The sequence below is a fragment of the Adiantum capillus-veneris genome, chromosome 13, assembly GCF_014529385.1.
Source record: "Adiantum capillus-veneris isolate H3 chromosome 13, ASM1452938v2, whole genome shotgun sequence".
Classification (NCBI taxonomy): Eukaryota; Viridiplantae; Streptophyta; class Polypodiopsida; order Polypodiales; family Pteridaceae; genus Adiantum; species Adiantum capillus-veneris.
Window position 1 is genome coordinate 139,952,512 of NC_140943.1, and position 24,935 is coordinate 139,977,446.

At 44.7% G+C, this 24,935-nt stretch overlaps 1 protein-coding gene across 2 annotated transcripts in view; it reads right to left on the bottom strand.

Moving 5' to 3' along the window:
- Nucleotides 1-1,780: 1,780 nt before the first annotated feature.
- Nucleotides 1,781-24,935, bottom strand: part of MDAR6 (monodehydroascorbate reductase 6) — a 45,361-nt gene continuing 22,206 nt past the window's right edge. For both annotated transcript variants that reach the window (XM_086527474.1, XM_086527475.1), the window contains 6 exons: nucleotides 24,799-24,870; nucleotides 2,811-2,905; nucleotides 2,567-2,655; nucleotides 2,418-2,480; nucleotides 2,296-2,336; nucleotides 1,781-2,209 (listed from right to left, as the gene is read on the bottom strand). In XM_086527474.1, coding sequence (XP_086383600.1) covers nucleotides 2,093-2,209; nucleotides 2,296-2,336; nucleotides 2,418-2,480; nucleotides 2,567-2,655; nucleotides 2,811-2,905; nucleotides 24,799-24,870 — 477 coding nt within the window. In that variant the 3' untranslated portion in view covers nucleotides 1,781-2,092. The remainder of the gene's footprint in view (nucleotides 2,210-2,295; nucleotides 2,337-2,417; nucleotides 2,481-2,566; nucleotides 2,656-2,810; nucleotides 2,906-24,798; nucleotides 24,871-24,935) is intronic.

Genomic DNA, 24,935 nt, shown 5'->3' on the forward strand with positions numbered 1-24,935 from the left:
CGAAGGTCATGGTTTTAGCAAAGTTTTTCTGCACATTTTGAGAGAATCTTAATGCTCCATCTTGAAGTCGTGATATGCGAGAAATGTTTCTAAATAGGATTAAAGCTAAAATGTTTATAATACCGCTTATAGTAAAATGAAAGCAAGTTTTATAAATCTAATGCCCAATAAGGTCTTGCTTTTTACATTAAAGTATTGCAAATCTATCGCAAAATATTTTGAGAACTAAAACTATGCTTGGCATTCTATGCAAACTCTTTACTACAATTATGGCCTTGTAGCTTTCTTCTTCCATGACACAAGTAGTTCACTATAATAATATCACAAACATATGATCATATCTAAAATACTAAACCTTGTCCTGAGAACACACATTCCACTAAATATATTTTTACTATAATCCTATATTGCTAAAGCCTTTCTCATTTTGTCATGGTGTGAGAATACTAGAAAATTGTGGAGAGGATTATGTGGTATTCTTTGTGCAGTTGTCACTCATATTCTTCTCTATCATCTACTCTTACCGCCAAAAGAGATCTTAAGCTTACAAGGATTTCTTCTATTCATATTCCTTAAGGAGCATAATTATGTAGTTTGAAATGTACCCTTTGATTAGTGGTCGTATCTTGATCTGGGAAAATCCACCCTCACTAACATGCGTGTCTTGAAATGGGTTCTGTTTTGTTGGGAAAGGGAGAACTAATACTACAAATATTAAACTTACCACAATTTCTTTTCTCATGGGTAAAGGATCTGCAATTCTTGCTGTCTCAAAGAATTCTTCTAATTTTGGTTGATTTATCTGCTTACACTTCTTTATTGCACACCCAATTGCTATCAGGAATGAAACATACCGTTTTCATGAAAAATGGAAAACTGTGCAGGTAAGTATCTCATTATCAAATCTTTGAAAGGTTCCTCCATTGGAATGGTAGACAGCGATACCTAACAAATCCCTTGGGAGTCGAGAAAATGTGCATAAAGCACCATCTCCCTTAGCAATTAAAATTCTAAAAGATACAATGATTACATGAATTACATTCCACATCATAGTAAATACCATGAAGTATTATTTGGCATTTTCCTTTCTTTTGAATGATATTGTTATAAATCCTTGGTGCGATCGTAAGAAGATTCAAGCATCTGCAACTTAAGGTCGGTCAACTCCACAATCATCTTCAATACTCTTCAAGTGACAACTACAAAAGGACAACTCATTCTTCATTATGATTTATAGATTCCAACTAGGCTCTCATGTAGTGCTTAATCTTGTTAGATAGTGTTTTCTTCATAGTTTGTGAGTAAGACTCCTCAATGCAATTCTTATTTCGAAATGTTAACTGGTCTCTCTCTCTCACTTCTGAGTACTAATTGTCGAGAAACTGCCACAGATTCAAATGGTTAGAAGCCTGACAGTTTGTGATGAGATGCATGAAATGTCTTTCAAGAAAAACAAGGTGAAAGGCCTACAAAAGAGCATGAGAAAGAGTCTGTGTGACCCACAACTCAATGTCCCTCTTTATAGAAATAGGAAAACAAACGTCAAACTATCCTTCCAATGGCCTACAATGACCCTTCATAAGAAAAAAGGAAGAAAACAGGTTTGCCATTCATTTACTTTCCATGTGGCATTGATCCACAAGCTTTATCCGAGTCACAATTGCTCCTAAGAGTTCCGTATTTTACTAAGGACTTATGTAGGCCACACAAAAAAAAGATAGGTTTAAACTGATTGCTTCACGCCCAGACTCAAGCTCAGTAAGCAATAGGGGACAAAATCAAGCCAAAAACTTCTGATTTTCTTGCGCAATATACTAAAAAGCCCAGCAGAGTTGGAGAGAAATTGCTGCAATTACACATCGAACCTAGCAAGTATATTACTCTTACAAAGGCGGCCGTTTAAGGCAGTCTCTTAGGTATTCCCTCAAATCATTGATGTGCTAAAAGTTCGATGAATGGAGCAGTGTGTACACTTGTACATTGTAATACTCTGCTCTTTAATCACGAGTTTATTGAACAACCAAGTAGCCTGGATATACAATACCTCAAAGTGACAAAAGGGGGCAAAAACGAGGATTCACAAAATTCATGCCTAGCTGGTAGCTTCTAGCGAGATTGATATGGCATGTTCCACTGAAGAGGCACCTTGCAGCTTCTTGGCATCCAGCTTAGGCTGCTGTCGTGCTAGCTTTGCAACGGCTCCAAATTCCTGCAAAATGGCAAGATCAATCAGCAATGCAACCTAGAAAAGAAACTTGGCGGAGTCCCTGAAACATTATATTGCACATTACCCACCTCGGGGCTACCACTCTCCAAGAACACTCCTTTCAATGTTCCTGCCATTCAACATGTCAACAATTGTCAGAACCCCTGTTTACTTCAATTTTGATTAGGATTTACTGATGCAAAACACCAACCTGATTGTATCCAAAATGCTGCATATTTAGGACTAAAATCTCCAACTTCCACAACATCTCCAACTGCAGAAAAAACAGCGCGTACACATAAAATGGACAATCTCAAAGTTGGGACTTCTAAAGTCGGCACTTGGTCCATGATTCATTACCATTGTCTCCATAAAACTGCCACCAAACCTTCCTCTCACTTCCAGGATGCTCAAAAATTCGAGAGTAAAAATATGGCAGATAGTCATACCTACACATCAAAAGCAATTAACTTAGGCTACTAGTCCTGATTATCCAATCAATTTACGTGAATCTAAAACATAGGCACTATATGGCTCTGTTATATTGGAGCAGTGTATTACTTAACTACTGACAATAAAAAAGCCCATTGGCTACGACACTTACGGATCTTGTTGGACTTGCAGTAGCGAATCTACACAGTGCTGAGCAGATTTGCGAGCGTGGTCAACATGCTCCACCCGGGTAGTTCGGTTGTATATCTATTGAAACAAGACAAACAATTTAGTTCTGTTATAAAATCATAAATAAATATATTATACCCTCTCTCTCTCTCTCATGGATCTCACTGTTTTTAGGCTTTCACTTCTTCTTTGTTATTTTTAGGGTTTCGAAACTGTTTTTTCAGCTGTTTTTAGGGTTTTGCCACTGTTTTGACGTTTTTTAGGGTTTCGTCACCGTTTCTTGTTGTTTTTTAAGGGTTTCGCCACTGTTTTCTACTGATTTTTAGGGTTTCAAATCTGTGTTTTTCTGTTTTTTTAAGGTTTTACAAGCGTTTCTTACTATTTTTTAGGGTTTCTTATATTTTTGTTGTTGTTTTAGACTCTCTCTCTCTCTCTCTCTCTCTCTCTCTCTCTCTCTCTCTCTCTCTCTCTCTCTCATGTAAGAAGACGCATCCCTCGCCGGCCGCCCACAAAGCCTCTTTCATGCGGACAGGGAGAAGGATGTCGGCAATAGAGAAGGAAATGAGAGAATGGAGAAACGAAGTTGAACAGTTGAGGAAGGAGAGGAGCACTATTCTTCAAAGATGGACCGAAGAAAGAGATGGCATGTGTAGGAGGATCGCTTCACTCGAGGAGAAAGTGGTCATCCACGATTCCATCATCCGAAATCTACAAGCAAAAAGTGGGCAGCTCCAAGAAGGCAAAATTCAGCCATCCATGATGGAAGAATTGAATACCATGAGAGAAGAAATACGGTTTATCAAGGAAGGTGAGGAGAAGACGTCATGGGCTGCGGTCATCTCCGCAACACAAAAAAAAGTAGAGGTGGCCGAAAAATGGATTGAGGTTGCCAAGAAAGGGAAAGGTAAGGAAGCTTCTTGTACACCCACTCTTATTAACATGACCCTTGAAGAGGAACAAAGGAGGAGGATGCGGGCTCTACATGTGAGGGTAACCGGCCTGAAGGACATAAACAATGTGGAAAAAGAGGTCACAAGCCTCACATCAATGATGGGGGTGGACAAGCCTTCACACACAAAGCATGGAGAGTGGGCAAGAAGAGTGATGGCCCGGGAGAATCTTCGAAAGGGAGAGCTCTCAAACTACACTTCCCCTCCTTGGAAGAGAAGAAGGAATTCTTGAGAAAGAGGCCTACTCTCAAGAAGACAGGTATTTTTCTTGGTGATGATCTCTCTCTCACAGCTTGCGCATATGAGAGAGGTAATGCCAGAGATTACGACGGCAAGGGAGAAGGGAAAGATGGCCTTTTACAGAGATGGTCGGGTGGTGATTACATTGCTATATCTTACTCCCCCCCCAATACGTCAGTATATGCTACATCCAGAGGATAGTCGCCTTTCTCTATACTAGATGATGATATATGGGAGTTTTCTAGGCATGGTGATATCATCCTCCTAGGGGACTTCAATGCCCGAACGGGCATTTCTCAGACAGTCTTCTATGATACTTCAGATGAGATGCTTAGAAAGCTGGATGTGGGTGAGTTGGGGCTTGACAAATGCTCACATGACAGAGAGCAGACGGAGTATGGGAGATACCTCATGGAGATGACGACTGCACATGGGTTAGCCATACTTAATGGCTTACAGCGATTTCCTGGAGTAGCCGGTTTCACATGCTTTCCACACAGACACAAGGCCAGTACAGTGGACTATGTTATGGCACAGCCGAGCTTTATTCCTTGTATTCAGGATTTCATAGTGGGAGCCAGACCAGTGGGCGTAGCAGTGGATCATGCACTTTTGACATCTTCTGTTTTATTTCAGTATAGTACAGCCTAGACATCAAGAGATAGGTCACATACCCTTTATACATTTACACCAGAGACTAACTCAGTTTATACAGAGGAGATCTATAGCCGTCTATGCACAACTGGTCCTAGCCTCTCAGTGGAGGAGTGCACCACTTTACTGACTGAGCCACTGCATGGTGCAGCATCAAAGGCATACCCACACACTCAGTCAAGTCCGAGGCGGGGTCGGAGGCAATATTCTGGGAGCATGCCCCAGAATAGTTGGTATGATGAGAAGTGCAGAGAGATGAGAGCCCAGCTTCAGAGGGATCTTCTTTTAGGAGTCATCACTTACAGACAATCTCGGATTGCTTTCGGACGCATTGTGCGACGGAAGAAACGAGCTTACTTGGCCTAGATGGAGCGAGACTTGTATTGTCTGTTCTTGAGTAGAGACTCAGGAGAGGCATGGCGATTCTTTCATGAGCACTCCCCTCCCCCAGTGATTACTTCTCCTGATGTGTGGGGCCAGTATGCCTCATCGTTATATACGATTCCTGGACAGGACCCCCTTCCAGATCCTACAGAGCCATGCCCACCTACCAGCACCTTCTTTACCACTGAGATGGTAAAGAGAGCCATTGACATGATGAGGACCAGCACGGCATATGATCATGATGGTCTAGTAGCAAAGGACTTTACACATACTAGAGATATGCTGGTAGAGGTTCTTGCAGTGTTGTTCAATCGTGCTATGTGTGAGGGGTTACCTGAGACTTGGAGGTTGTCTACTATTGTGCCTATCTTCAAAGCAAGTGATCCTACAGAACCTGGGAATTACCGCAATGTTATGGTTGGGCACACATTGGCACGGTTGTATGCATCCATTCTTAAACACAGATGAGTAATTGGGCAGAGCGTGAGGGTGTACGAGCAAAGGGCCAGGCCGGTTTCAGGAGGGGTTTCTCCACTCTTGATCATATTCTGACACTCAGAGCCATCATTGGGAGACAGATTTATTGTAGCTTTGTGGATTTCCGCAAAGCATTTGACATGGTACCGAGAGCTGGATTGATGTGCAGATTGCATGAGATGGGGGTGCCCATAGTGTTGATTTGGGGGATTATGGCTCTATACAGATCAGTGATGGGACATGTATGCAATCCGGAGGTGATTTAGTTCACTTCACCATTGGGGTGAAACAAGGTTGCCCATTGTCTCCTACTCTATTTGGTATGTATGTTGATGAGGTGTCTGATTACATTGACAGAGAGGGTGATAGAGGTGCCTAGTTGGCAGGGACGTGGATCCCATTGTTGTTATATGTTAATGATATTGTGTTGATCTCTGACTCACCAGAGGGTATGCAGCGACAATTGGATGCATTACACAAATTTGCAGAGGATAGTCTGTAAACCTTGGTAAAACCAAGGTTATGGTGTTTAACACCACACCACAGAGGATCAGAAGATCAGCACCGACTTTCACATAAGGTCAAGAGATTGTAGAGTATACAGATGCATACACTTACCTTGGGGTTGTCTTCACTGGGCCAAGGTTTTCTTTGGGGAGAGCAACCGAGACTAATCTGACTAGAGCTTTTGCGGCCTTGGGAGGCTTGGAGAGGATGTGTTCACAAGTTCAATTTTCCAGGAACCTTGGACAAAGTTATGGCTCTTTGATACATTAGTAGCCTCAGCTATGTTGTATGAGGTGCAGACATGGGGACCTTCAGGAGGCCAGGATGGTTGGAGACGTATGGAGAGGCCCTTGGTATCTATGATCTCTCGACTGATCAGAGCCAAGGCCTCCATACCCCACGCTATCATTCGAGCAGAGCTAGCTGCCCCTCCTATGGCGATTCAGGTGCTTACCAGATTAGTCTCCTTTGTGCACAGCTTGTGGGATACTAGTAGAGACAGATATGCTAGACTGGCCCTCGAGTCTTCCAGACAATTAGCTCTTCAGGGGGACACTTCATGCTGGTATGCGCACAGATGACATCATGGTTTGACCATGGACAGGCTGCCCCCTTTCTAGTACTCTCTTCAGGCACCCTCGATGTCTCTTACACGAGTGGAGATTACTAGACTCATTCGTCAAGACCTGATACAGCTGGATACCAGGAGGACATGGATAGAGCCGCCACACGAGTTGGGCACGAAGATGGCTTTCTATAGAGAGCATCTTCTCCACCTCACAGGAGATGGGTTTGTGATTCGACCCAGCTACATGGACACACATATGTCTCATGGTTTACGGTGTGCCATTGGTCAGATACGCACATCCTCACATCAGCTGGAGATTGAGACTGGTAGATTTAGAGGGATACCAGCAGACAGCAGGATATGCCGCTTATGCCAGTTAGAGCTAGAGACAGAGCTACATTACATATGTCATTGCACAGTGTAGTATGAGATACGGGGCCGTTTCCACTGCTTATTCAGAGAGGGTTTCGGTCCTTTCTCTAGGGTCATGAGTTATGAGGATCAGAGATGTCTTGGGCTATATCTACTTGAGTTACACAGATATAGAGACACTTTATTGGGGAGAGAGACAGATTACAGATTTATTTTCACTAGATACGGGACAGCCAGAGGAGCAATCATCATTGCAGAGCTCGGCCCACCCGCCACGATTGAGGAGAGGGGCTACACAACATCGACGGAGACTACAACAGAGGATTTGAGCCATACTCTGGATATCCAGAGTGCAGATGAGGATGGATTCTGGTAGTAGTATCTAGTTCTTTTGTACCCAGACATGGTATTAGATTCACCGTTTTGTAACAGATTGGTCTCATAGGTCATTTTGGCCTTTTTGAAGACGTTAATATAACATTTCATTTCATTTCATTTCTCTCTCTGTATGGGGTTCAGGTTTAGGGACCCTCTGTGGGTCAGGATGGGTGGAGAGGTATGGAGAGGCCCTTGGTATCTATGATCTCTCGGCTGATTAGACCAAGGCCTCCGTGCCACACGAGATCATTAGAGTGGAGTTAGCAGCCCCCCCTATGGAGATAAAGAGGCGCTCACCAGATCATTCTCCTTTATGCACAGCTTATGGGATACTACAAGAGACAGATATGCCAGATTGGCCCTTGAGTCCTCCAGAAAATTAGCTTTACAGGGAGAGACATCATGCTAGTATGCACAAATGTCATCATGGTTCCACATACATGGCTTCAATATGGACAGCTTGCCTCCCTTCTAGTACTCCGTTGATGCACCATCGTTGTCTCTTACACGGGTGGAGATTACTAGACTTATTCGCCAAGGCCTGACCCAGTTGGACACCAAGAGGACATGGATAGAGCCGACATAGGAGTTGGGCATGAAGATGGCTTTCTATAGAGAGCATCTTCTTCAACTCACAGGGGATGGGTTTGTGATTCGTCCCAGCTATATGGATACACATCTCTCTCATGGGTTATGGTGTGCCGTTGGTCATATACGGACATCTTCACACCAGCTTGAGATTGAGATTGGTAGATTCAGCGGGATACCAACAGCTAAGAGGATATGCCGCCTATGCCATACAGAGCCAAAGACGGGGATACATTATATATGTCAGTGCACAGTGTGTTACGAGATACGGGGTTGCTTCCACTGTCTATTCAGAGAAGGCTTCGGACCCTTCTTGAGATTCATGAGCTATCAGGACCAGAGATGTGTTGGCATGTATCTACTTGAGTTACAGAGACACAGAGATAGTTTACTGAAGAGATCTAGAGAGAGACAAGTCCAGAGACAGATTACTGATTTCTTCACACCAAACACTGGACAGATAGAGGAGCAACCACCACTGCAAAGCTCAGCTCATACTCACACCGTGGTACTCTCATTGACCAAGCATTGGAACTAGGAAGATCGAGACGCCCACGACTGAGGAGAGGAGCTTCACAAGATCGACAGAGACTACAACAGAGAATTCGAGCCATACTATCTCGACATCCAGAGTACAGATGAGGATGGATCCATCACTCATTGTATCTTTCTCTCTCTCCTTAGTTTTCTCATCATGTCTCCATACATGGAGTTCCTGTAGTTCTCAGCGTTCGCGTGCATTTCCTTCCTGATGTCATCCCTCATATAGTTTAGCTCTGAGTTGAGCATCACCTGGACCTTCTCCATCAGTAGCTCATCATGTATCCTGGAGGTTTTCCCAACTCGTAAGGATCCTGGTGATAGTACAGTATCTCTGTTTCTCCGTTTGAAAGTAGCCGTTGTTTTTTTTTGGGCTGGTGTAGCTATCTACACCCGGCCCTTCCCCTTCGGTAGGCGGATCCATCGAACCCGTCCCACAAATGTGGGGTAGGGTACTAGGGTGAGGGACTGAGAATAAGGCAAACTTAAAATTTTGTTTTAAAGCTTAAAAACCTTTAAACTTTAAAAGTTTATTTCAAAGCTTAAAACCTTTAAACTTTAACGTAGGAGATGGGAAGTCCTTCTACGTGTAGGTAAAGGAGGGGTGCCGGGGACTTGCTACGCATAGGAAGTCCTTCTACGCGTAGAAGGAGGGGGCTTGTGTGCAAGCCTCAGGGCAGTGTGAACAAGGGCATCAGCTTCCCGCCATGGTCTCCTTCACGCGCGCAAAGAGCAGGGCATCAACAGCCCACCATGGTCTCCTTCACGCGCGCAAAGAGCAGGGGCATCAGCAGTCCTTCACGCGCGCAAAGAGCCGCCCGCCATCAGCAGAGAGAGAGAGAGAGAGAGAGAGAGAGAGAGAGAGAGAGAGAGAGAGAGAGAGGCCGCGACCTTACGCGAAGAGCAGGGGCATCAACAGTCCTTCACGAGAGAACCTTGATTGTATCTCTAGCAATGTAAGGTTGTTCGGAGAGAGAGAGAGAGAGAGGTGTGTTGGGAGCTCGTCTGTGGCCTGATACTCTGGTTCATTTGGCTGGCCTGTTGCTTCCACATCTTCGAGACTCGGCCTGTCCCACCGGCAGAGACTGTTCATGACTTTTGATTGAAGTTGATTCACACTCTCAGGGGTCAGTTCGAGAGACTTCAAGGCAGCTCCGACCGCATGCAGGAGAGGATTTCCTGCAACTTTGGCACCCAGGGCACTTCTTCACCATGGCCCAGGGTGTGCCTAGATGGCACTACCGGCCACCAGTGTGGGCTTTTCCTCCTCCCATTTTGTGATTTAGCCCTCATTGTACATATTTTCTTTACTCACTGGGAGAGTCTCCCCATGCTTTTGATGTAGCAGTAGAGGAGGTTTGTAGCCGTATGGGCAGTTTTATTAACTAATAGAAGGATCTTTTTCTTGGAAAAAAAAAGAGTAAGGAAGCTGGTAGGCTAGTAGGAAACATGTTACCATACATATGTGGTAGTGATGTGTGTGAACAAACTTAGGACCACCAAGGTATTTTTTCCCTCACTAGGAGGTTTTTTCCCCTGTGCATTGTAGGGCTTGAGCTTCTTCATCTTCTCTAGGCTGTGTGTCTTTCTCTTCAACCCTATTTCCAACAATTGGTATCAAAGCAGGTTGCGTCCTCCCAGGCATAGTGGCCAGCGTCGCCTGCTCACTTTCTCAAATTTGGGTGAGCTTTGGTGAGCGTCAACACTAAGCAGGTCGACAATTTCTTCAGGAAAGCTCATAAAGCTTGGTCTGCTTAGGATTTCTGTAATCGGCCTGTTAACTTCAAAAAGGGCGGTAGACTTTACTTCAAACCTTGATTTAGCTTTCACCCATTCTTAGTCGTCTATTCTACCTGTGCTATAATGAGACAAGAGAGGGGAATGGGATACAAATGCTAGAATGCATCTATATGCGAAGACCGACACCAGACTGGCCCCTAAATTAGGCGCCCCTTTCGGTATTTCTTTATTCTTTAACAGAGGGAATAAAAGCTATGGTTCCCTACAAGCTGCCCCGCACAATCTTGGCTGAATTTCAACTGTTCTGGCCTGATTTCGGCAGCATAACTATACTAGGACCCTTCACAGTCAGTATTCCCACGCATTGGATGACTTTCCCGACCCATACGGACACTTTGCAAAACCTGGCGAGAGTCTGCAGCACGCTGAATTCTCTGTTTTCTGCCCCAAAAATGCGCCAGATCACCTGTACAGCGGTCCCCTTGCGTCCCCGACCCTCCTGGGGGTATTAGGATCCGTTTAGGGCCAAAACCCTAAACCTGCAAAAATACACAGCAGGCTGTAATTCACTGTTTTGGGCTCCGTTTCGCGTGCCGGTCGCATCCGTAGCAAGTCCTCGAGCTCCCGCACCTTTAGGGCTACTTGCCCTTTGAATCGGACGAGATTTCGCACGTGAAACCTCTCTGAATCACCTGTACCTGCGGAGGATTAGCCGCTAGCTGATCCAATACTTGTGCAAGAGGCTCTTGCCTCAGCAATCGCGCATGAACCCACACAACTGTACATTGGTCAATTGAAAAGCCCACTAGAGGGGCATAACCATAAAGAATAGGGGAGAGAGAGAGCAGTGAGAGGTATGCAGGTCATGACATTCTGCACCTCACTGTACATAGAGGGTAAGCAAGCACTCCATTGAAGCTCTCTGTCACAAAGTGATGACGTGGCGGACAGCAGAAACCCTAAAATTCCTGCAAACCCTAATTTCTACCAAAAACCCTAATTTCTGAAAATCGCGGAGGTTGAAAAATAAATAAATAATTTTTTTATTTTTATTTTTTTGAATGATGAGCGACGCAAATTTCGCTTTTGAAGAGAATGCTTTCTTTTAACAAAAAAAATGAGAACTTGAGAGAGAAGAGCTTTTGAACTCTTATGCTTTTTATTTTAACATCTTTTGGGGCTCTGCTTTTGGGCATCCCTTGTAACCTTTAAATTAGTGGTGAGGGCCTCACTTCTCAGGGCATCTGGACGCAGAGTCTGAGAGTGAAACCCTAACCACTCTCTTGTACTTTGATGATTGATTAATACAAAAAGAAATACCGAAAGGGGCGCCAGTCTTTGGGGCCAATATCTCTAGGCACGGAACTCCGTCGGGCTAGTGCAAATCTATTGTGATCTGTGAATTGTTTTGAAGTGGTTATTTGGTGTTGTCGCGGTTGATTCTTGACTTGGAGTGTCCAAATCTGTTACAGTGGTATCAGAGCACGGCCGATTTCTCTTCTACGGGAAATCCGATCCCCGATTTTTTTTTTCCGCGGCACCTATGGCTTTACGCAAGGATCAGTCGACTCCCTCTGCATCTGGAGATGCGGGCAGGGATCACAACGAAGATTCCGGCACGGAGTATGGCTCGCCTAGGCCTACTCTAGCGGAGCAGCAAGAGATGGAGCGTCGAAAATTGATTGATGATGCAACGAAGATGATGCTCAATTTTGCCAAGGACCCGAAGATGGCAAAATATATGAACCAGACCGCTTTGGAAGAGGTACAGACAGAGTGGCAGAGAACCACAACACGACTCCCGAAACCCGCTCTCAAGAAATCTTCTGCCTCCAAGAAATATACGGAGAAGGAACTAGAGAACGTGGTTGATGCACGGATTGCTCAGCTTTTCGACGTGCAAAAGAAGGACAAAAAGCACGGCAAAAAGCAGAAGAAAGGCACTGACTTCCCGGGATATTTGGGTCGTCGGTCGACATTCGACAAGGCAAAGAAACTGAAGAAGCGCGTCAAGTTTGAAGGCCTACCCAGTTCTTCTTCTTCTTCTTCTTCTGACAGTTCTTCTAGCTCTTCAGACTCGAGCGAAGAAGACAGGAAAAGCAAAAAGCCAAGCAAGAAACAACGCTTCGTAAAGGGCAAGAAAAAGGCAAGGAAGTCTAAGTCTCGCCCAGTGAGTGACACTTCTACAGAGGACTCGTCTACGGACAATTCAGACTCTGACAACGGGAACTTTTATGCGAACAAGAAGAATTTTTACAAAGCCAACCAATATGACTTTCTCGAAGATAAAAGCAAGAAAGTCCGAGAGTTTAAGGAAGGTGGCCACTCGATCAAGTTTGATACTTTCTCAGGATACTCAGATGCTTCGAAGGCTTTGTCTTTTATACAGCAGTTTGACATCGCTTTCACGGGAGGACGCTATTCAGAGCACTCCAAGATTCGGAGAGCTGCCTCTTACTTTAAGGGGAATGCTCATACTTGGTGGTCCATGCTTCTACTAAGCAAGATTGTGCCAGTTACATGGCTGAAATTCAAGAAGCTTTTTATTTCTTCTTGGTTGACTCAAGAGTTTGAGCGAGATATACGAGTTGCTTGGAACCATCTCCGGATGACCAAGAGCGATACAGTGAATTCTTACTGTGAAAGATTCTGGAACTCTTTTCTACCCGCCTCTTCATTCAAGAAGATCTCGTTCAGAGAACCGATTGAGCGGTTTACCTTGGGTCTACCTACAGAGATCCGAGATCACTGCTTGGAACAGAAGTCAGCTTCTATTCAGGAGTTGATGAGTCATGCGAAGCGGGGCTTTGCCATTCACTCTAACAGTCTGACCTACCCCACAGATGAGGCCATGACACAACGAGCCGAACAGACTTCTGGGAATGAAAGTAGAAAGAAAAAGAGCAACCCAGAGAAAAAGGATGCACGACCCAAGCTTACTCCTGAGGAGAGAGCTCGCTTCATCAGAGAGGGGAAGTGCTTTGGATGCGGGGAACAGGGACATATCTCCGCGAAGTGCCCTAATAAGGCACAGAAAGAACAGAATGATAAAGACGATGACAGGCCTGAGAGTTCGAGAGCAGCTGAGGAATGTGGCAGAAAAGGCAGATAGAAAAGCAGAACTGGTACCACATGGCGTGGGACCTGCACCAAATCTAATGATGAAAGTACAAACTTTGCCGCTTTTGGGGCAAAGTGAAGGATCAGGAAGCTCTTTTGAAGGAGCCAAGGCCAACTTCTTTTCACTTGGAATTGGCGGCTTGATTTGGAATTACGCGACACATTGATGCCACAGGCGGAGGTAGTTCGACTGGCACCCGGATGGGATGTTGCCATTACACCGACCATTGGCAAACTTCGTTTGCAATGACAGGGGTGTTCAGGGCACGCGAGTGACGTTCTACTCAAGATCCCTTGGTACCACAAGAACTACGCCGTGGTTGACTATCGGGCCGAGAAAGCGACTTTGATAAATGAAGGGCTTAGAGATTGTACTTGATGAACTTCAGTTTCTTACTCATTCTTTTGGGAGAGAACTGAACGCTGGATAAAGGTTGAATATGTTTTGACCTGATCAAAAGAACGCCAAGATTTTTCTCCACACTCATGCTGATTGCTTTTCAGAGGGCCTGAAGATCAAACCATTAATCTGATACCTGGAAGCACGCTACCGAATCGGCCACCTTACCGTGTGAGCCGAGTACAGAATGAAAAGATTATGAACCCAGTGAAAGACCTCTTGGAAACGGGTCTTGTCCAGCCTAGTACTTCACCGTATTGCTCTCCAGTGTTGTTGGTTTTTAAGAAAGACGGATCTTGGAGAATGTGCATCGATTATAGCACTCTCAACAAAATCACCATCAAGAACAGATTTCCGATTCCTAGGATCGATGATATACTCGACAAGTTACAGGGATCCTCGTGCTTTAGCAGGATTGACTTGAAGAGTGGATATCATCAAATCAGGATAGCGCCAGGAGACGTCTACAAGACAGCTTTTCGAACGACTTTTGGGTTATTTGAGTTTTTGGTAAGCCTTTTGGCTTAACCAATGCTCGTGCGACATTTAATCGGATGATGGATAGGATTTTTCAAGAGTACAAGCTATTTGTTGGCACTTTCTTTGACGACATCATTGTTTTCTCCAAGAATGAGGCAGAACACAGAGATCATCTGCTTCAAGTCTTTCACGCATTACGAGATCACACATTAGTGATTAATGCAAAGAAAAGTGAATTTCTCCTACCAGAGATACACTTTATGGGACACATTGTGTTAGCAGCAGGAGTGCAAATGGACCCGGCCAAGATAGAGACTATCTGTGATTGGCCCGATTTGAGGAATGTCCATGAAGTTAGAAGCTTCTTGGAACTGTGTTTGTACTACATGCGGTTCATACGAAAGTTTGCAGAGGTTGCTTCCCCTTTGCATACCTTGACACAGAAACGAGTACCTTTCTCGTGGGGACCCACAGAGGTGACTGCCTTTCAGACACTGAAAGAGAAATTGACTACGGGAACTATTTTGACTTTGCCGGACTTGCAGAAGTCATTCGAAGTATATTGTGATGCTTGTGGTCATAGTCTGGGTGCGGTCTTGATGCAAGAAGGCCATGTCATAGCTTACGAGAGCCGTTTGTTCTCTAGGCCGGAGATGACAGCACAGATTTATGAGAAAGAGCTTTTGGCGGTTATCCATGCTCTTACTCAGTGGCTGCATTACCTACTCGGAGCGGATTTTACTGTCTTTACACACCATCAGAGTTTGCGCTACTTCTTGTCACAGAAGCAACTTTTGGAAAAGCAGATGCGATGGGCGAACATCTTGTCACAGTTCCACTTCCTGATTGTCCATGTGCAGGGACAGAAGAATGTGGTGGCAGATGCTTTGTCTCGGAAACCGTTGGTTCTGGCTATTTCCGCGATACATCATAGGAGCTTCGAGGATATGGTCGATCAGTATGCCACAGATACAGATTTTGCAGATATTTTCACACGGCTACGGGATGGGGAGACAATAGCTAGATACTCCCTTCGGGAAGGCTACTTGATGAAAAAGACTATGTTGTGCGTTACACAGCCGTTGAGGGAGAAGGTTATGACTGAATGCCACTGTCCACCTTTTACGGGTCACCGCGGCATTGCTACCACCATGAAAGGGGTAGAGAGATATTTCTTTTGGCCGAGACTCAAGAAAGATGTGGAAGAGTTTCTGCGCAGTTGCTTGGTATGCCAGAAGGTCAAGTTTGACAGGCATAAAGCACAGGGATTGTTACAGCCTTTACCCATACCCACCCGCCCCTGGGAAAGTATAGCGATGGATTTCATTTTCGATCTCCCGAGAACATAGAGTGGTCACGATGGTATCTGGACTGTTATTGACAGATTTAGCAAGTGAAGAAAACAGTCAAGCCGGATCACTCAGCGAGACTGTTTGTGGCCCAGATTTTTAGATTACATGGCATGCCTGAGACAATTGTCTCCGACAGAGACCCCAAATTTATGAGTTTGTTTTGGAAGGCAATTTGGGAGAACATTGGCACGCGGTTGCAGTTCTCGTCATCGTTCCACCCGCAGACTGACGGGCAATCCGAGATTGCCAATTCAGTGGTTCTAGATTTATTGAAGTCTTATATCTCAGATTAGAAGACTGAATGGGAAAGATATTTACCTTTGGTGGAATTTGCCTACAATAACACGATACACTCGTCGACGGGGAAGGCGCCATTTGAGATTGTTGAAGGTGCTACGAAGGTTCCACCCTTCCTGAGCACGAAAGATAAGATCTTTGAAGCGGATGAATATACGCGAGATCTGGATACGGCTTTTGCCAAGGTTCGCGAGACTTTGCAAAAGTCTCAAGAACGACAGAAAAAGGCAACGGATCGCCATCATCGCGACATGAAATTGAAGGAGGATGATTGGGTGCTCTTACGTTTTGAGAAGGCACGCCTACAAAAGAAAAAGGGAAAGGAGAGGCTTTTTCCAAAGCTTAGTATGCGATACTACGGCCCTTACCAGATTACTGAAAAGATAAATGAAGTCTCCTTCCTACTGAAACTGCCATATACTTGGAGGATTCACAATGCATTTCATGTGAGTCTCTTGAAACCTTTTAAAGGTGATGTGCCTAATGATGGGGAGCCTGATGAGCAACCCGAAGTGGAAGAAAACGAGGAGATCCTTGTTCCTGAACAGATTTTGGCACATAAGGATACGAAGAATAAGGGTAAAGTCCGAAGGCGGTTCTTGGTCAAGTTCAAGAATTATCCTGCACTTGATGCGAAGTGGATGGAGGAGGAGGACCTGGCAGATACTCCTCAGATTGTGAAACTTTACCTCGATGCTTTTGGATTAGCATAGTCTACTCCAAATGGAACCCAGAATTCAGCTTGGCCGGAGATCTGGTGCAGTGGGATGCACAAGAGGGGAGTCACTCCACTCCTTTGTCAACAGATGCCTTGATTTAGATACTAGAGTCACTGATGTCTCTTTGAGCTTCAGGGATACTGAGAGCTGACAGTATTCTGCTGTATGACTTTATGAAATGGAATTCCATTTTATGATACTGATTTGTTCTTGACTTCTTGTGAGTGCAGGAACTGATAGCCGAAATGACTGCAGCATTTTGGTCTGATTGATCTCGAATAGACATGGTTGCAATAGGGGTTAGTCAATCGGATATCGATGAGGTCCTGATTGGACCTAGATGTGATTGCTAGCTACATTGCCGATAAATCATGGTCTAAGATCCGAATGAATGTTGAATGTCATGTGATGTCCTGTGATGTCTGGTGATGTCCTGTGATGTGACTATCGATTTTGTACATGTGCTAGATGTGTGTTCCTAGTACGTAGGTACTAACAGTCAGTGTCTGCTAAGACGGTTTATGGCTTTTGTCGGTTTTGTGGGCGTAATCGCGGTCGATTAGAATGCTTTCAAGAGGGGGGTATGTCACAAAGTGATGACGTGGCGGACAGCAAAAACCCTAATTTCTGCCAGAAACCCTAAAATTCCTGCAAACCCTAATTTCTGCCAAAAACCCTAATTTCCGGAAATCGCGGAGGTTGAAAAATAAATAAATAAATAAATTTGAATGATGAGCGACGTGAATTTCGCTTTTGAAGAGAATGCTTTCTTTTAACAAAAAAAATGAGAACTTGAGAGAGGAGCTTTTGAACTCTTATGCTTTTTATTTTAAAAGCTTTTGGGGCTCTGCTTTTGGGCATCCCTTGTAACCTTTAAATTAGTGGTGAGGGCCTCACTTCTCAGGGCATCTGGACGCAGAGTCTGAGAGTGAAACCCTAACCACTCTCTTGTACTTTGATGATTGATTAATACAAAAAGAAATACCGAAAGGGGCGCTAGTCTTTGGGGCCAATATCTCTAGGCACGGAACTCCGCCGGGCCAATGCAAATCTATTGTGATCTGTGAATTGTTTTGAAGTGGTTATTTGGTGCTGTCGCGGTTGATTCTTGACTTGGAGTGTCCAAGTCTATTACACTCTCCCACCTGTGGCAGCACTCAAAAACGAGCTCACAACTGAAAATCACGTTTTTGCCTTCTCTTTAAGTGGTAAATTGGCCTCAGAGTGCCAAGTGTCACTCATTTGTGCATTTTCCCGCTTTAGACCCTCGGGTCTAAAAATATCTCACCTGCAGCCTCTGCTGACTTGGCCACAGAGTAACAAAATGATCCCCATGTCAAACTGCACGTAATGACGCGAAGACATTTTGCCGTCCAAAAATAGCAGTCCCTAAAATTTAGGAGTTTCTGCCATTACATTCTTCTAGGTCATCTGACCCTCTTTGTACACTGCAGCCACACCCAGAACTGAAATGAAGCCTATGTAGCAAAGGATTCCGCTTTTGCTGGCCAATGACCCCACTTTGGCTAACCATAGTCCTTGTCCAACCTTAGTGCTCTTTAGCCCTCAGGCCTGGACTCTCTCTGAACAGTTCCACACTGGCTATGCAATGCAGGGCAGTTAGATTTCCAGAGGGGTGTTTCCAAAAGGTAAAACAAACGAAATTCCCCAAAGAAAGAGAAAATAAACAAAAATGGAATTGCCACTGGCTGGTGACAATTTCCATTCGGGCTCATTTTGGCCTACGTTTCCACCACAGACAGTGCTGCGCAGGCAATTTCGTCCTTCTGTGCAGAATTTCTGTCAGTGCAATTTCCTGTAGAATAGGACTTTCACAATCTTCTTTGGGTTTCGTTATATAGCACGTGTTGATCCTACTTCGTTTTACCTTTTTCAGAGAAGTTTTCACATCGGACGCAGACACTCGTCATGGCTGACAACAACACAAATGTATTCAAGATATCCGTTGTTGAGGACAAATTGGATGGGGTCAATTACCTAATGTGGGCCTACATAATGCAACATATTCTTGTGTCAAAAGGGTGTTGGAATGTTGTGTAGGGCATTGATGTACATCCGGATTTTAAGGATACAATTGCTGTTGAGGATGTTGCAGGTTTTGGTGGCAGGATTGCTACTGCTAAAGCTGTTTTGCCTACGGTTGAGCAGTCTCGTTAGGATGTTAGAGATGCGCAGGCTCATGCATTAATTTTCATTATTTGTGAAGCGCACTATTACTCCTCACATTCGCTCGACTGAATCAGCTAAGTAGGCTTGGGATATTTTTACATTGTTGTGTAAAGAGTTGGTGTCAAAGATTATGCATAAAAGATGACATGGACACTTTTCTTGCTGGTATCAAGGATATTAATTCTTACCAGATTTTTGCTAGTACTTGGAGACTTATGACCCAAGGAAATCCTGATGTTGTCAAAAGTTGAGGCATTATGAACATTGTTGTTGCAAGAGTCACTTTCAAGAAAGAAAAGGGCTCAGTGCAGTTGAACAAGCTTTTGTTGCTGCTCAAAGAAAAGGTGGTAACAGAATATATGGTCAAGAGCGAAGCTTTGCCACATTCATTTTGGCTTGAGGCTATCATGTGTGCTACTTATGTACTTAACACTTGTCCTACAAAACCTTTGCAGTCTATGACTCCTTATGAAGCCATCTATTGATCACATGCATATTTTTGGTTATTTAGCTTATGCTTTGGTGCCACAAATGCAGCGCAAAAAAAAGATTGATAAGACTGTTAAATGCTTTTTTGTTGGTTATAGTATTGAAAGAAAATGTTACAGGTTATACCATCCGCAAACGAAAACGAAAAGAGACAATAATGCAAGCTCACAGAACATTTATGACAGTTTGATGCCTCTATTTAATGGTGAAAAACTTAAATGTTCCAATGAGGCAAATGTACAACCTATGTTACGGATCATCCTATTTTTGATGCAGAATGATCAGCCTAGTTCTGATGCAAATGTACATGATGTACTTGATGTGGAAGGGCTGAGAATGAGCAGGCTAGAGGTATGCCAAAATGGCTGGTGCATATTTTGCGTGACAGTAAAATTGGATGCACCTTTGTCTAGTTGTACTTGTTCAAGTTCCCGCAGTGCATCTTGTGGTCAGATTGTTATGTTAATTTCTAGTTTATGTGATGTGGGGAACCTCTCTCTTTTGATGAAGCACAGAACTCAGGAAATTAAATGGTTGCCATGCAATCAAAATATGATGCACTTATAGAAAATGACACATGGACTTTATGTGATTTCCCTCCCGGCAAAAAGGCCATTGGTACGAAGTGGGTTTACAAGTTGAACCGTAAGTCAGATGGTGAGATTGATCGCTATAAGGCTTGACTTGTTGCAAAAGGTTATGCACAACAGAAAGGCATAGATTATGAAGAGACTTTTGCTCCCACTTGTCGTATGACTACTGTTCGTTTTTCTATGTGCACTGGTAGCTCATTTTGGTTGGGATGTACATCAATTAGACATTGTTACTGCTTTCTTGAATGGTGATATTGTTGAAGAAGTTTATGTAACGCAACCTCTCGGTTTTGTGATAAAAGATAAAGTGTGCAAATGTAAGAAACCTTTGTATGGGTTAAAGTAGTCTCCTCGTACTTGGTATGAGAAAGCTGACACTCATTTGGTTAAACAAGGCTTTCGTAGCAGTCCAACAGAAAGCACTTTGTATGTAAAGCGTGGGGGTGATGTATTTCTCATCGTTGTTCTATATGTGGATGATTTGCTAATGACTATCCCGAAGGAGACACAATGCTGAATTTAAGGCTGATTTGAATGCTACTTTCAAGATGAAAGATTTAGGGTTGTTGCATTATTACTTGGGCATACAGTTTAAGCAGTGTGATGGTGGTATTGCCTTGTGTCAAACACACTTTATAGAAACATTACTATGTAAGTTTGGACTTGAGGATTGCAAACCTATTGCTACTCCCATGGAAACATTGAAATAGAGTCTTTATGATGCTTGTCATCCTGTCGATGTCGCTCTTTATTAAACTGTTGTTAAATACCTTATTTATGTATGCAATAGAGGCCACATATTCAATTTGCAGTCTCACAGGTCAGCAGATTTATGCATAGCCCAGGGTCTAAGCATTGGCAGGCTGTCAAGCGGATCTTTCGCTACTTGAGTGGCACTTTGCATCTTGGGTTGTTTTATCCCAAGGGGGGTCATTGCAGCCAGATTTGCACACTTTTTTAAACTCATGGTGGTTGAGGGTTTTTTATATACTTTTGCAAGGTTTAGCGTCTAGTCTTGAGTCCCGAGTCTAGAGTTATGCACGCCACGGGCACTCTCCCTGCACATTGGAGCCTCGACACCCCATTGTACCTTGAGTCTTGAGCTTGGAGCTGTGTGTGCTGCCAACCAGAGTTGTATGGTTCTTTGAGCTTGTCGAGTTCCATTGAGTTGAGTCTGCAGTTGTGTTTTGAGTCGTATCGTGTCTTGAGTCATATTCCACTTCTGTGTTTGAGTTACGTCTTCGAGTGAGCTCAACGAAGCGAGCTTTGGAGCGAGCTTTTTTTTTTTTTGAGGACCGTCGTCCCTACTTCCCCTTCCTCCTCTCGCCGCCCATGTGCTTCCTCCTCTTCCCTTGCTCCTCCTCCTCAGCCTCCTCCTCCAACATCCTCCCTCTCCTCCACCTCCTCTCTCCATTTACTCCTCTAGCTACCCTCACTTCCTCCATCTTGTCCTCCAGCAACCCCCTCCCTTCCTCAAGGTCCTCCACTCCCTTCTTCCTCTCTCTTTTCCTATCACTCTATACCCATGTCCCCCCCCCCCCCCCCTCTCTCTCTCTCTCTCTCTCTCTCTCTCTCTCTCTCTCTCTCTCTCTCTCTCTCTCTCTCTCTCTCTCTCTCTCTCTGCCCCCACCTCCCCTCATCATGTGTGTGTGTGTGTGTGTGTCCACCCCCTGTCACCCCTCTCTCTTCCTGTCTTCCCCCTCCCCCCCCCCCCCTTCTCTCTCTCTCTCTCTCTCTCTCTCTCTCTCTCTCTCTCTCTCTCTATATATATATATATATATATATATATATATGGATAGATTACCCCCTTTCCAAGTATTCGATGGAGCACCCTCCTTGTCTCTCACACAGACCGAGATCACTTAGCTCATCGGATAGGACTTGATTCAGTTAGACACTAGGAGGACATGGATATAGCCTATGCATGTGCTTGGCACGAAGATGGCTTTCTACAAAGAGCAGCTCCTTGAGCTTACAGAGGATGTTTTTGTGAACATACCCACCTACATGAACACTCATCTATCCCATGGATTACGATGTGTTATTGGATAGATGCGCACATCATCACATCAGTGAGGCTGGCAGATTTAGAGGAGTACCATCAGAGGCTAGGGTTGAGAGAGACCGAGATGTGGCAGAGAGTGAGAGAGAGAGAGAGACAGAGAGAGTAGGAGGCAAAGAGAGAGGGGAGATATGTGGAGGGAGGGAACGAGAGAGAGAGAGAGAGAGAGAGAGAGAGAGAGAGAGAGAGAAGGGGGAAGGGGAGTGCCTTCTTGTTTTCTTTTTTTTACAGATGGAAAGAGTGGGGGAAGGGGGTGCTTTAGAAAAAAGAAAAAAACTCCAAGCACAAGCACTAGTGATTTGGATAGATTACCCCCTTTCCAATATTCGTTGGATGCACCCTCCTTGTCTCTCACATGGACCGAGCTCACTCAGCTCATCAGAGAGGACTTGATTCAGTTAGACACTAAGAGAACATGGATATAGCCTATGGTTGTGCTTGGCACAAAGATGGATTTCTAGAGAGAGCGTCTCCTTAAGCTTACAGAGGATGGTTTTGTGACCAAACCCGCCTACATGAACACGCATCTATCCCATGGATTACGATGTGTTATTGGACAGATGTGCACATCATCACATCAGTTAGAGATTGAGGCTGATAGATTTAGAGAATTACCAAAAGAGGCTAAGATTGAGAGAGAGCAAGGTGTGGTGGAGAGAGAGAGAGAGAGAGAGAGAGAGAGAGAGAGAGAGGGGGGGGGGGGGGGGGGGGGGGGGGGGGGGGGGGGGGGGGGGGGGGGGGGGGGGGGGGTGGGGGAGGGGGGGGGGGGGGGGGGGTGGGGGGGAAGGGGGTGCTTTAGATAAAAAGGAAAAAAAAAAACCCCAACCCCAAGCAATAGCTATCTCACAAAATCCCCCCCCCCCTCTCTCCCCCCCTCTCTCTCTCTCTCTCTCCCCACCACACCTTGCTCTCTCTCAACAACCCTAGCCTCTTTTGGTAATCCTCTAAATCTGGCAACCTCAATCTCTAATTGATGTGATGATGTGCACATTTGTCCAATAACACATCGTAATCCATGGGATAGATGAGTGTTCATGTAGGCGGGTTTGGTCACAAAACCATCCTCTGTAAGCTTAAGGAGATGCTCTCTGTGGAAAACCATCTTCGTTCCAAGCACACACATACGTTGTATCCATGTCCTCCTAGTGCCTAACTGAATCAAGTCTTCTCTGATGACCTGAGTGATCTTGGTCCCTGTGAGAGACAAGGAGGGTGCGTTCAACGAATACTGGAAAGGGGTAATTTATCAATGTCACACACACACACACACACACACACACACACACACAGATATGGAGGGAGGGAAAGAAGAAGAAGAAGAAGAAGAAGAAGAGAATTTTAACGTCATAGGAAACTATTCCAAGAGAACTCAACCGACGGGAGTTGAACTCAAGACCTGTTAATCAAGAGGGAAATGGCATAACCAATCTACCACACTTGGGTGATAGAAAGGTTATACCGTTTTCCTCTTTTTATTAGCACACTCTCACACACACACACCCGAGAAAAAGAGGATTTTAACGTCGTAGGAAACTATCCCAAGAGACCTCAAAGATACTTAGTTGAACTTAAGACATAATATTCAAGAGAGAAATGGCATAACCAATCTACCACACTTGGGTGATAGAAAGGTTATACCCTTTTCCTCTTTTTATTGACACACACAAACCCACACCCACACACACAACTGAGAGAGAGAGAGAGAGAGAGAGAGAGAGAGAGAGAGAGAGAGAGAGAGAGAGAGAGAGAAAATCTGGAGGGAGGGAAAGAGAGAGATAAGGGGAGGGTATGGGGAGAGAAAGATGAGGGATCGAGAGAGAGAAGCGGGAGGGGAGGGGCCGACGAGAGAGAGAGAGAGAGAGAGAGAGAGAGAGAGAGAGAGAGAGAGAGAGAGGCCAGTAGAGGGGATGGGTTAGAGGGATCATGAGAGGGAGAGGGGGAGGGGGGAGAGAGAGAAGGGAAGGGGTCAACACACAGAGAGAGAGAGAGAGAGAGAGAAGGGGGGGGGGGGGGGGGGGGGGGGGAGAGGGTAGGGACTCACACACACACACATATACACACACAAAAGGAGGAGGAGGTTCTTGGCTACTTTACCGGAGGGAGGGGCGGCAATGGGCTAAGGTTGTAGGATTAGGGACGGCACATGGTGGTAGTAAGCTAGCACCACTAACCACCATTGGTGGGCTAAGCTGGTGGTGGCAATGGGTGCTAAGGGGTGGCAATGGGAGGTAGTGGTGGTGGGATGGAAAAAAAAAAAGCTCGCTCCATAACCGTCCCCCTGTGTTTGAGTCATGTTCTTGTGTGACGTTTCTTCTGTTGGAGTGAGGTTTCATGCATACTGCATTGAGGAGCACCCACTCTAGAGAGCACGACACGTTTTCCTCGCTACAATGCACTAAGCAAAATGTACTCTCTATTGTGTGCATTGAGCTTCTTCATCTTCTCCAAGCTGTGTGTGTTTCCCTCCAACCCTATTTCTAACAAAACAATCTCATTTTACAAATTGTACAATGGGGGTATGGCCAAGAGGAGATCACACTAAAAGCAGGGGGTGGGGGAGGGTGGCGCAAAAGGATGAGTCTTGGAAAAAGTAAGCTTTCATAGAAGACAGTTCAGGGTAAGATTGGATTTCTTAAATTATTGCAAACTAATCGTGCATATTATGCAAATCTGCATGATTGCGTACATAGTCTTATCATGTAGAGGCATTTCAAAAGTTTGTAAGATCTTAAAGAAACCCAGATAAAACATAGAGAGGCTTACTAATATGCTACGACCTTTTGAGCAAGCCAAAAACCAAAGAGATAGCTGTGATCAATTTTCAAGACTCCAGAGAGAACCTATTTTAACAATTGCTTCATTGAAGTATACCTTCAATGGAAAAGTGGCTACATCACCAATGGCCCAGATGTTTGGTGTGCTTGTCCTAAACAGTCCATCTACCTGCAGATGATTGAAAGAAATAAGTCAGGTTCCTTACCACTTCAGGATAACTTACAAAGTCAAAA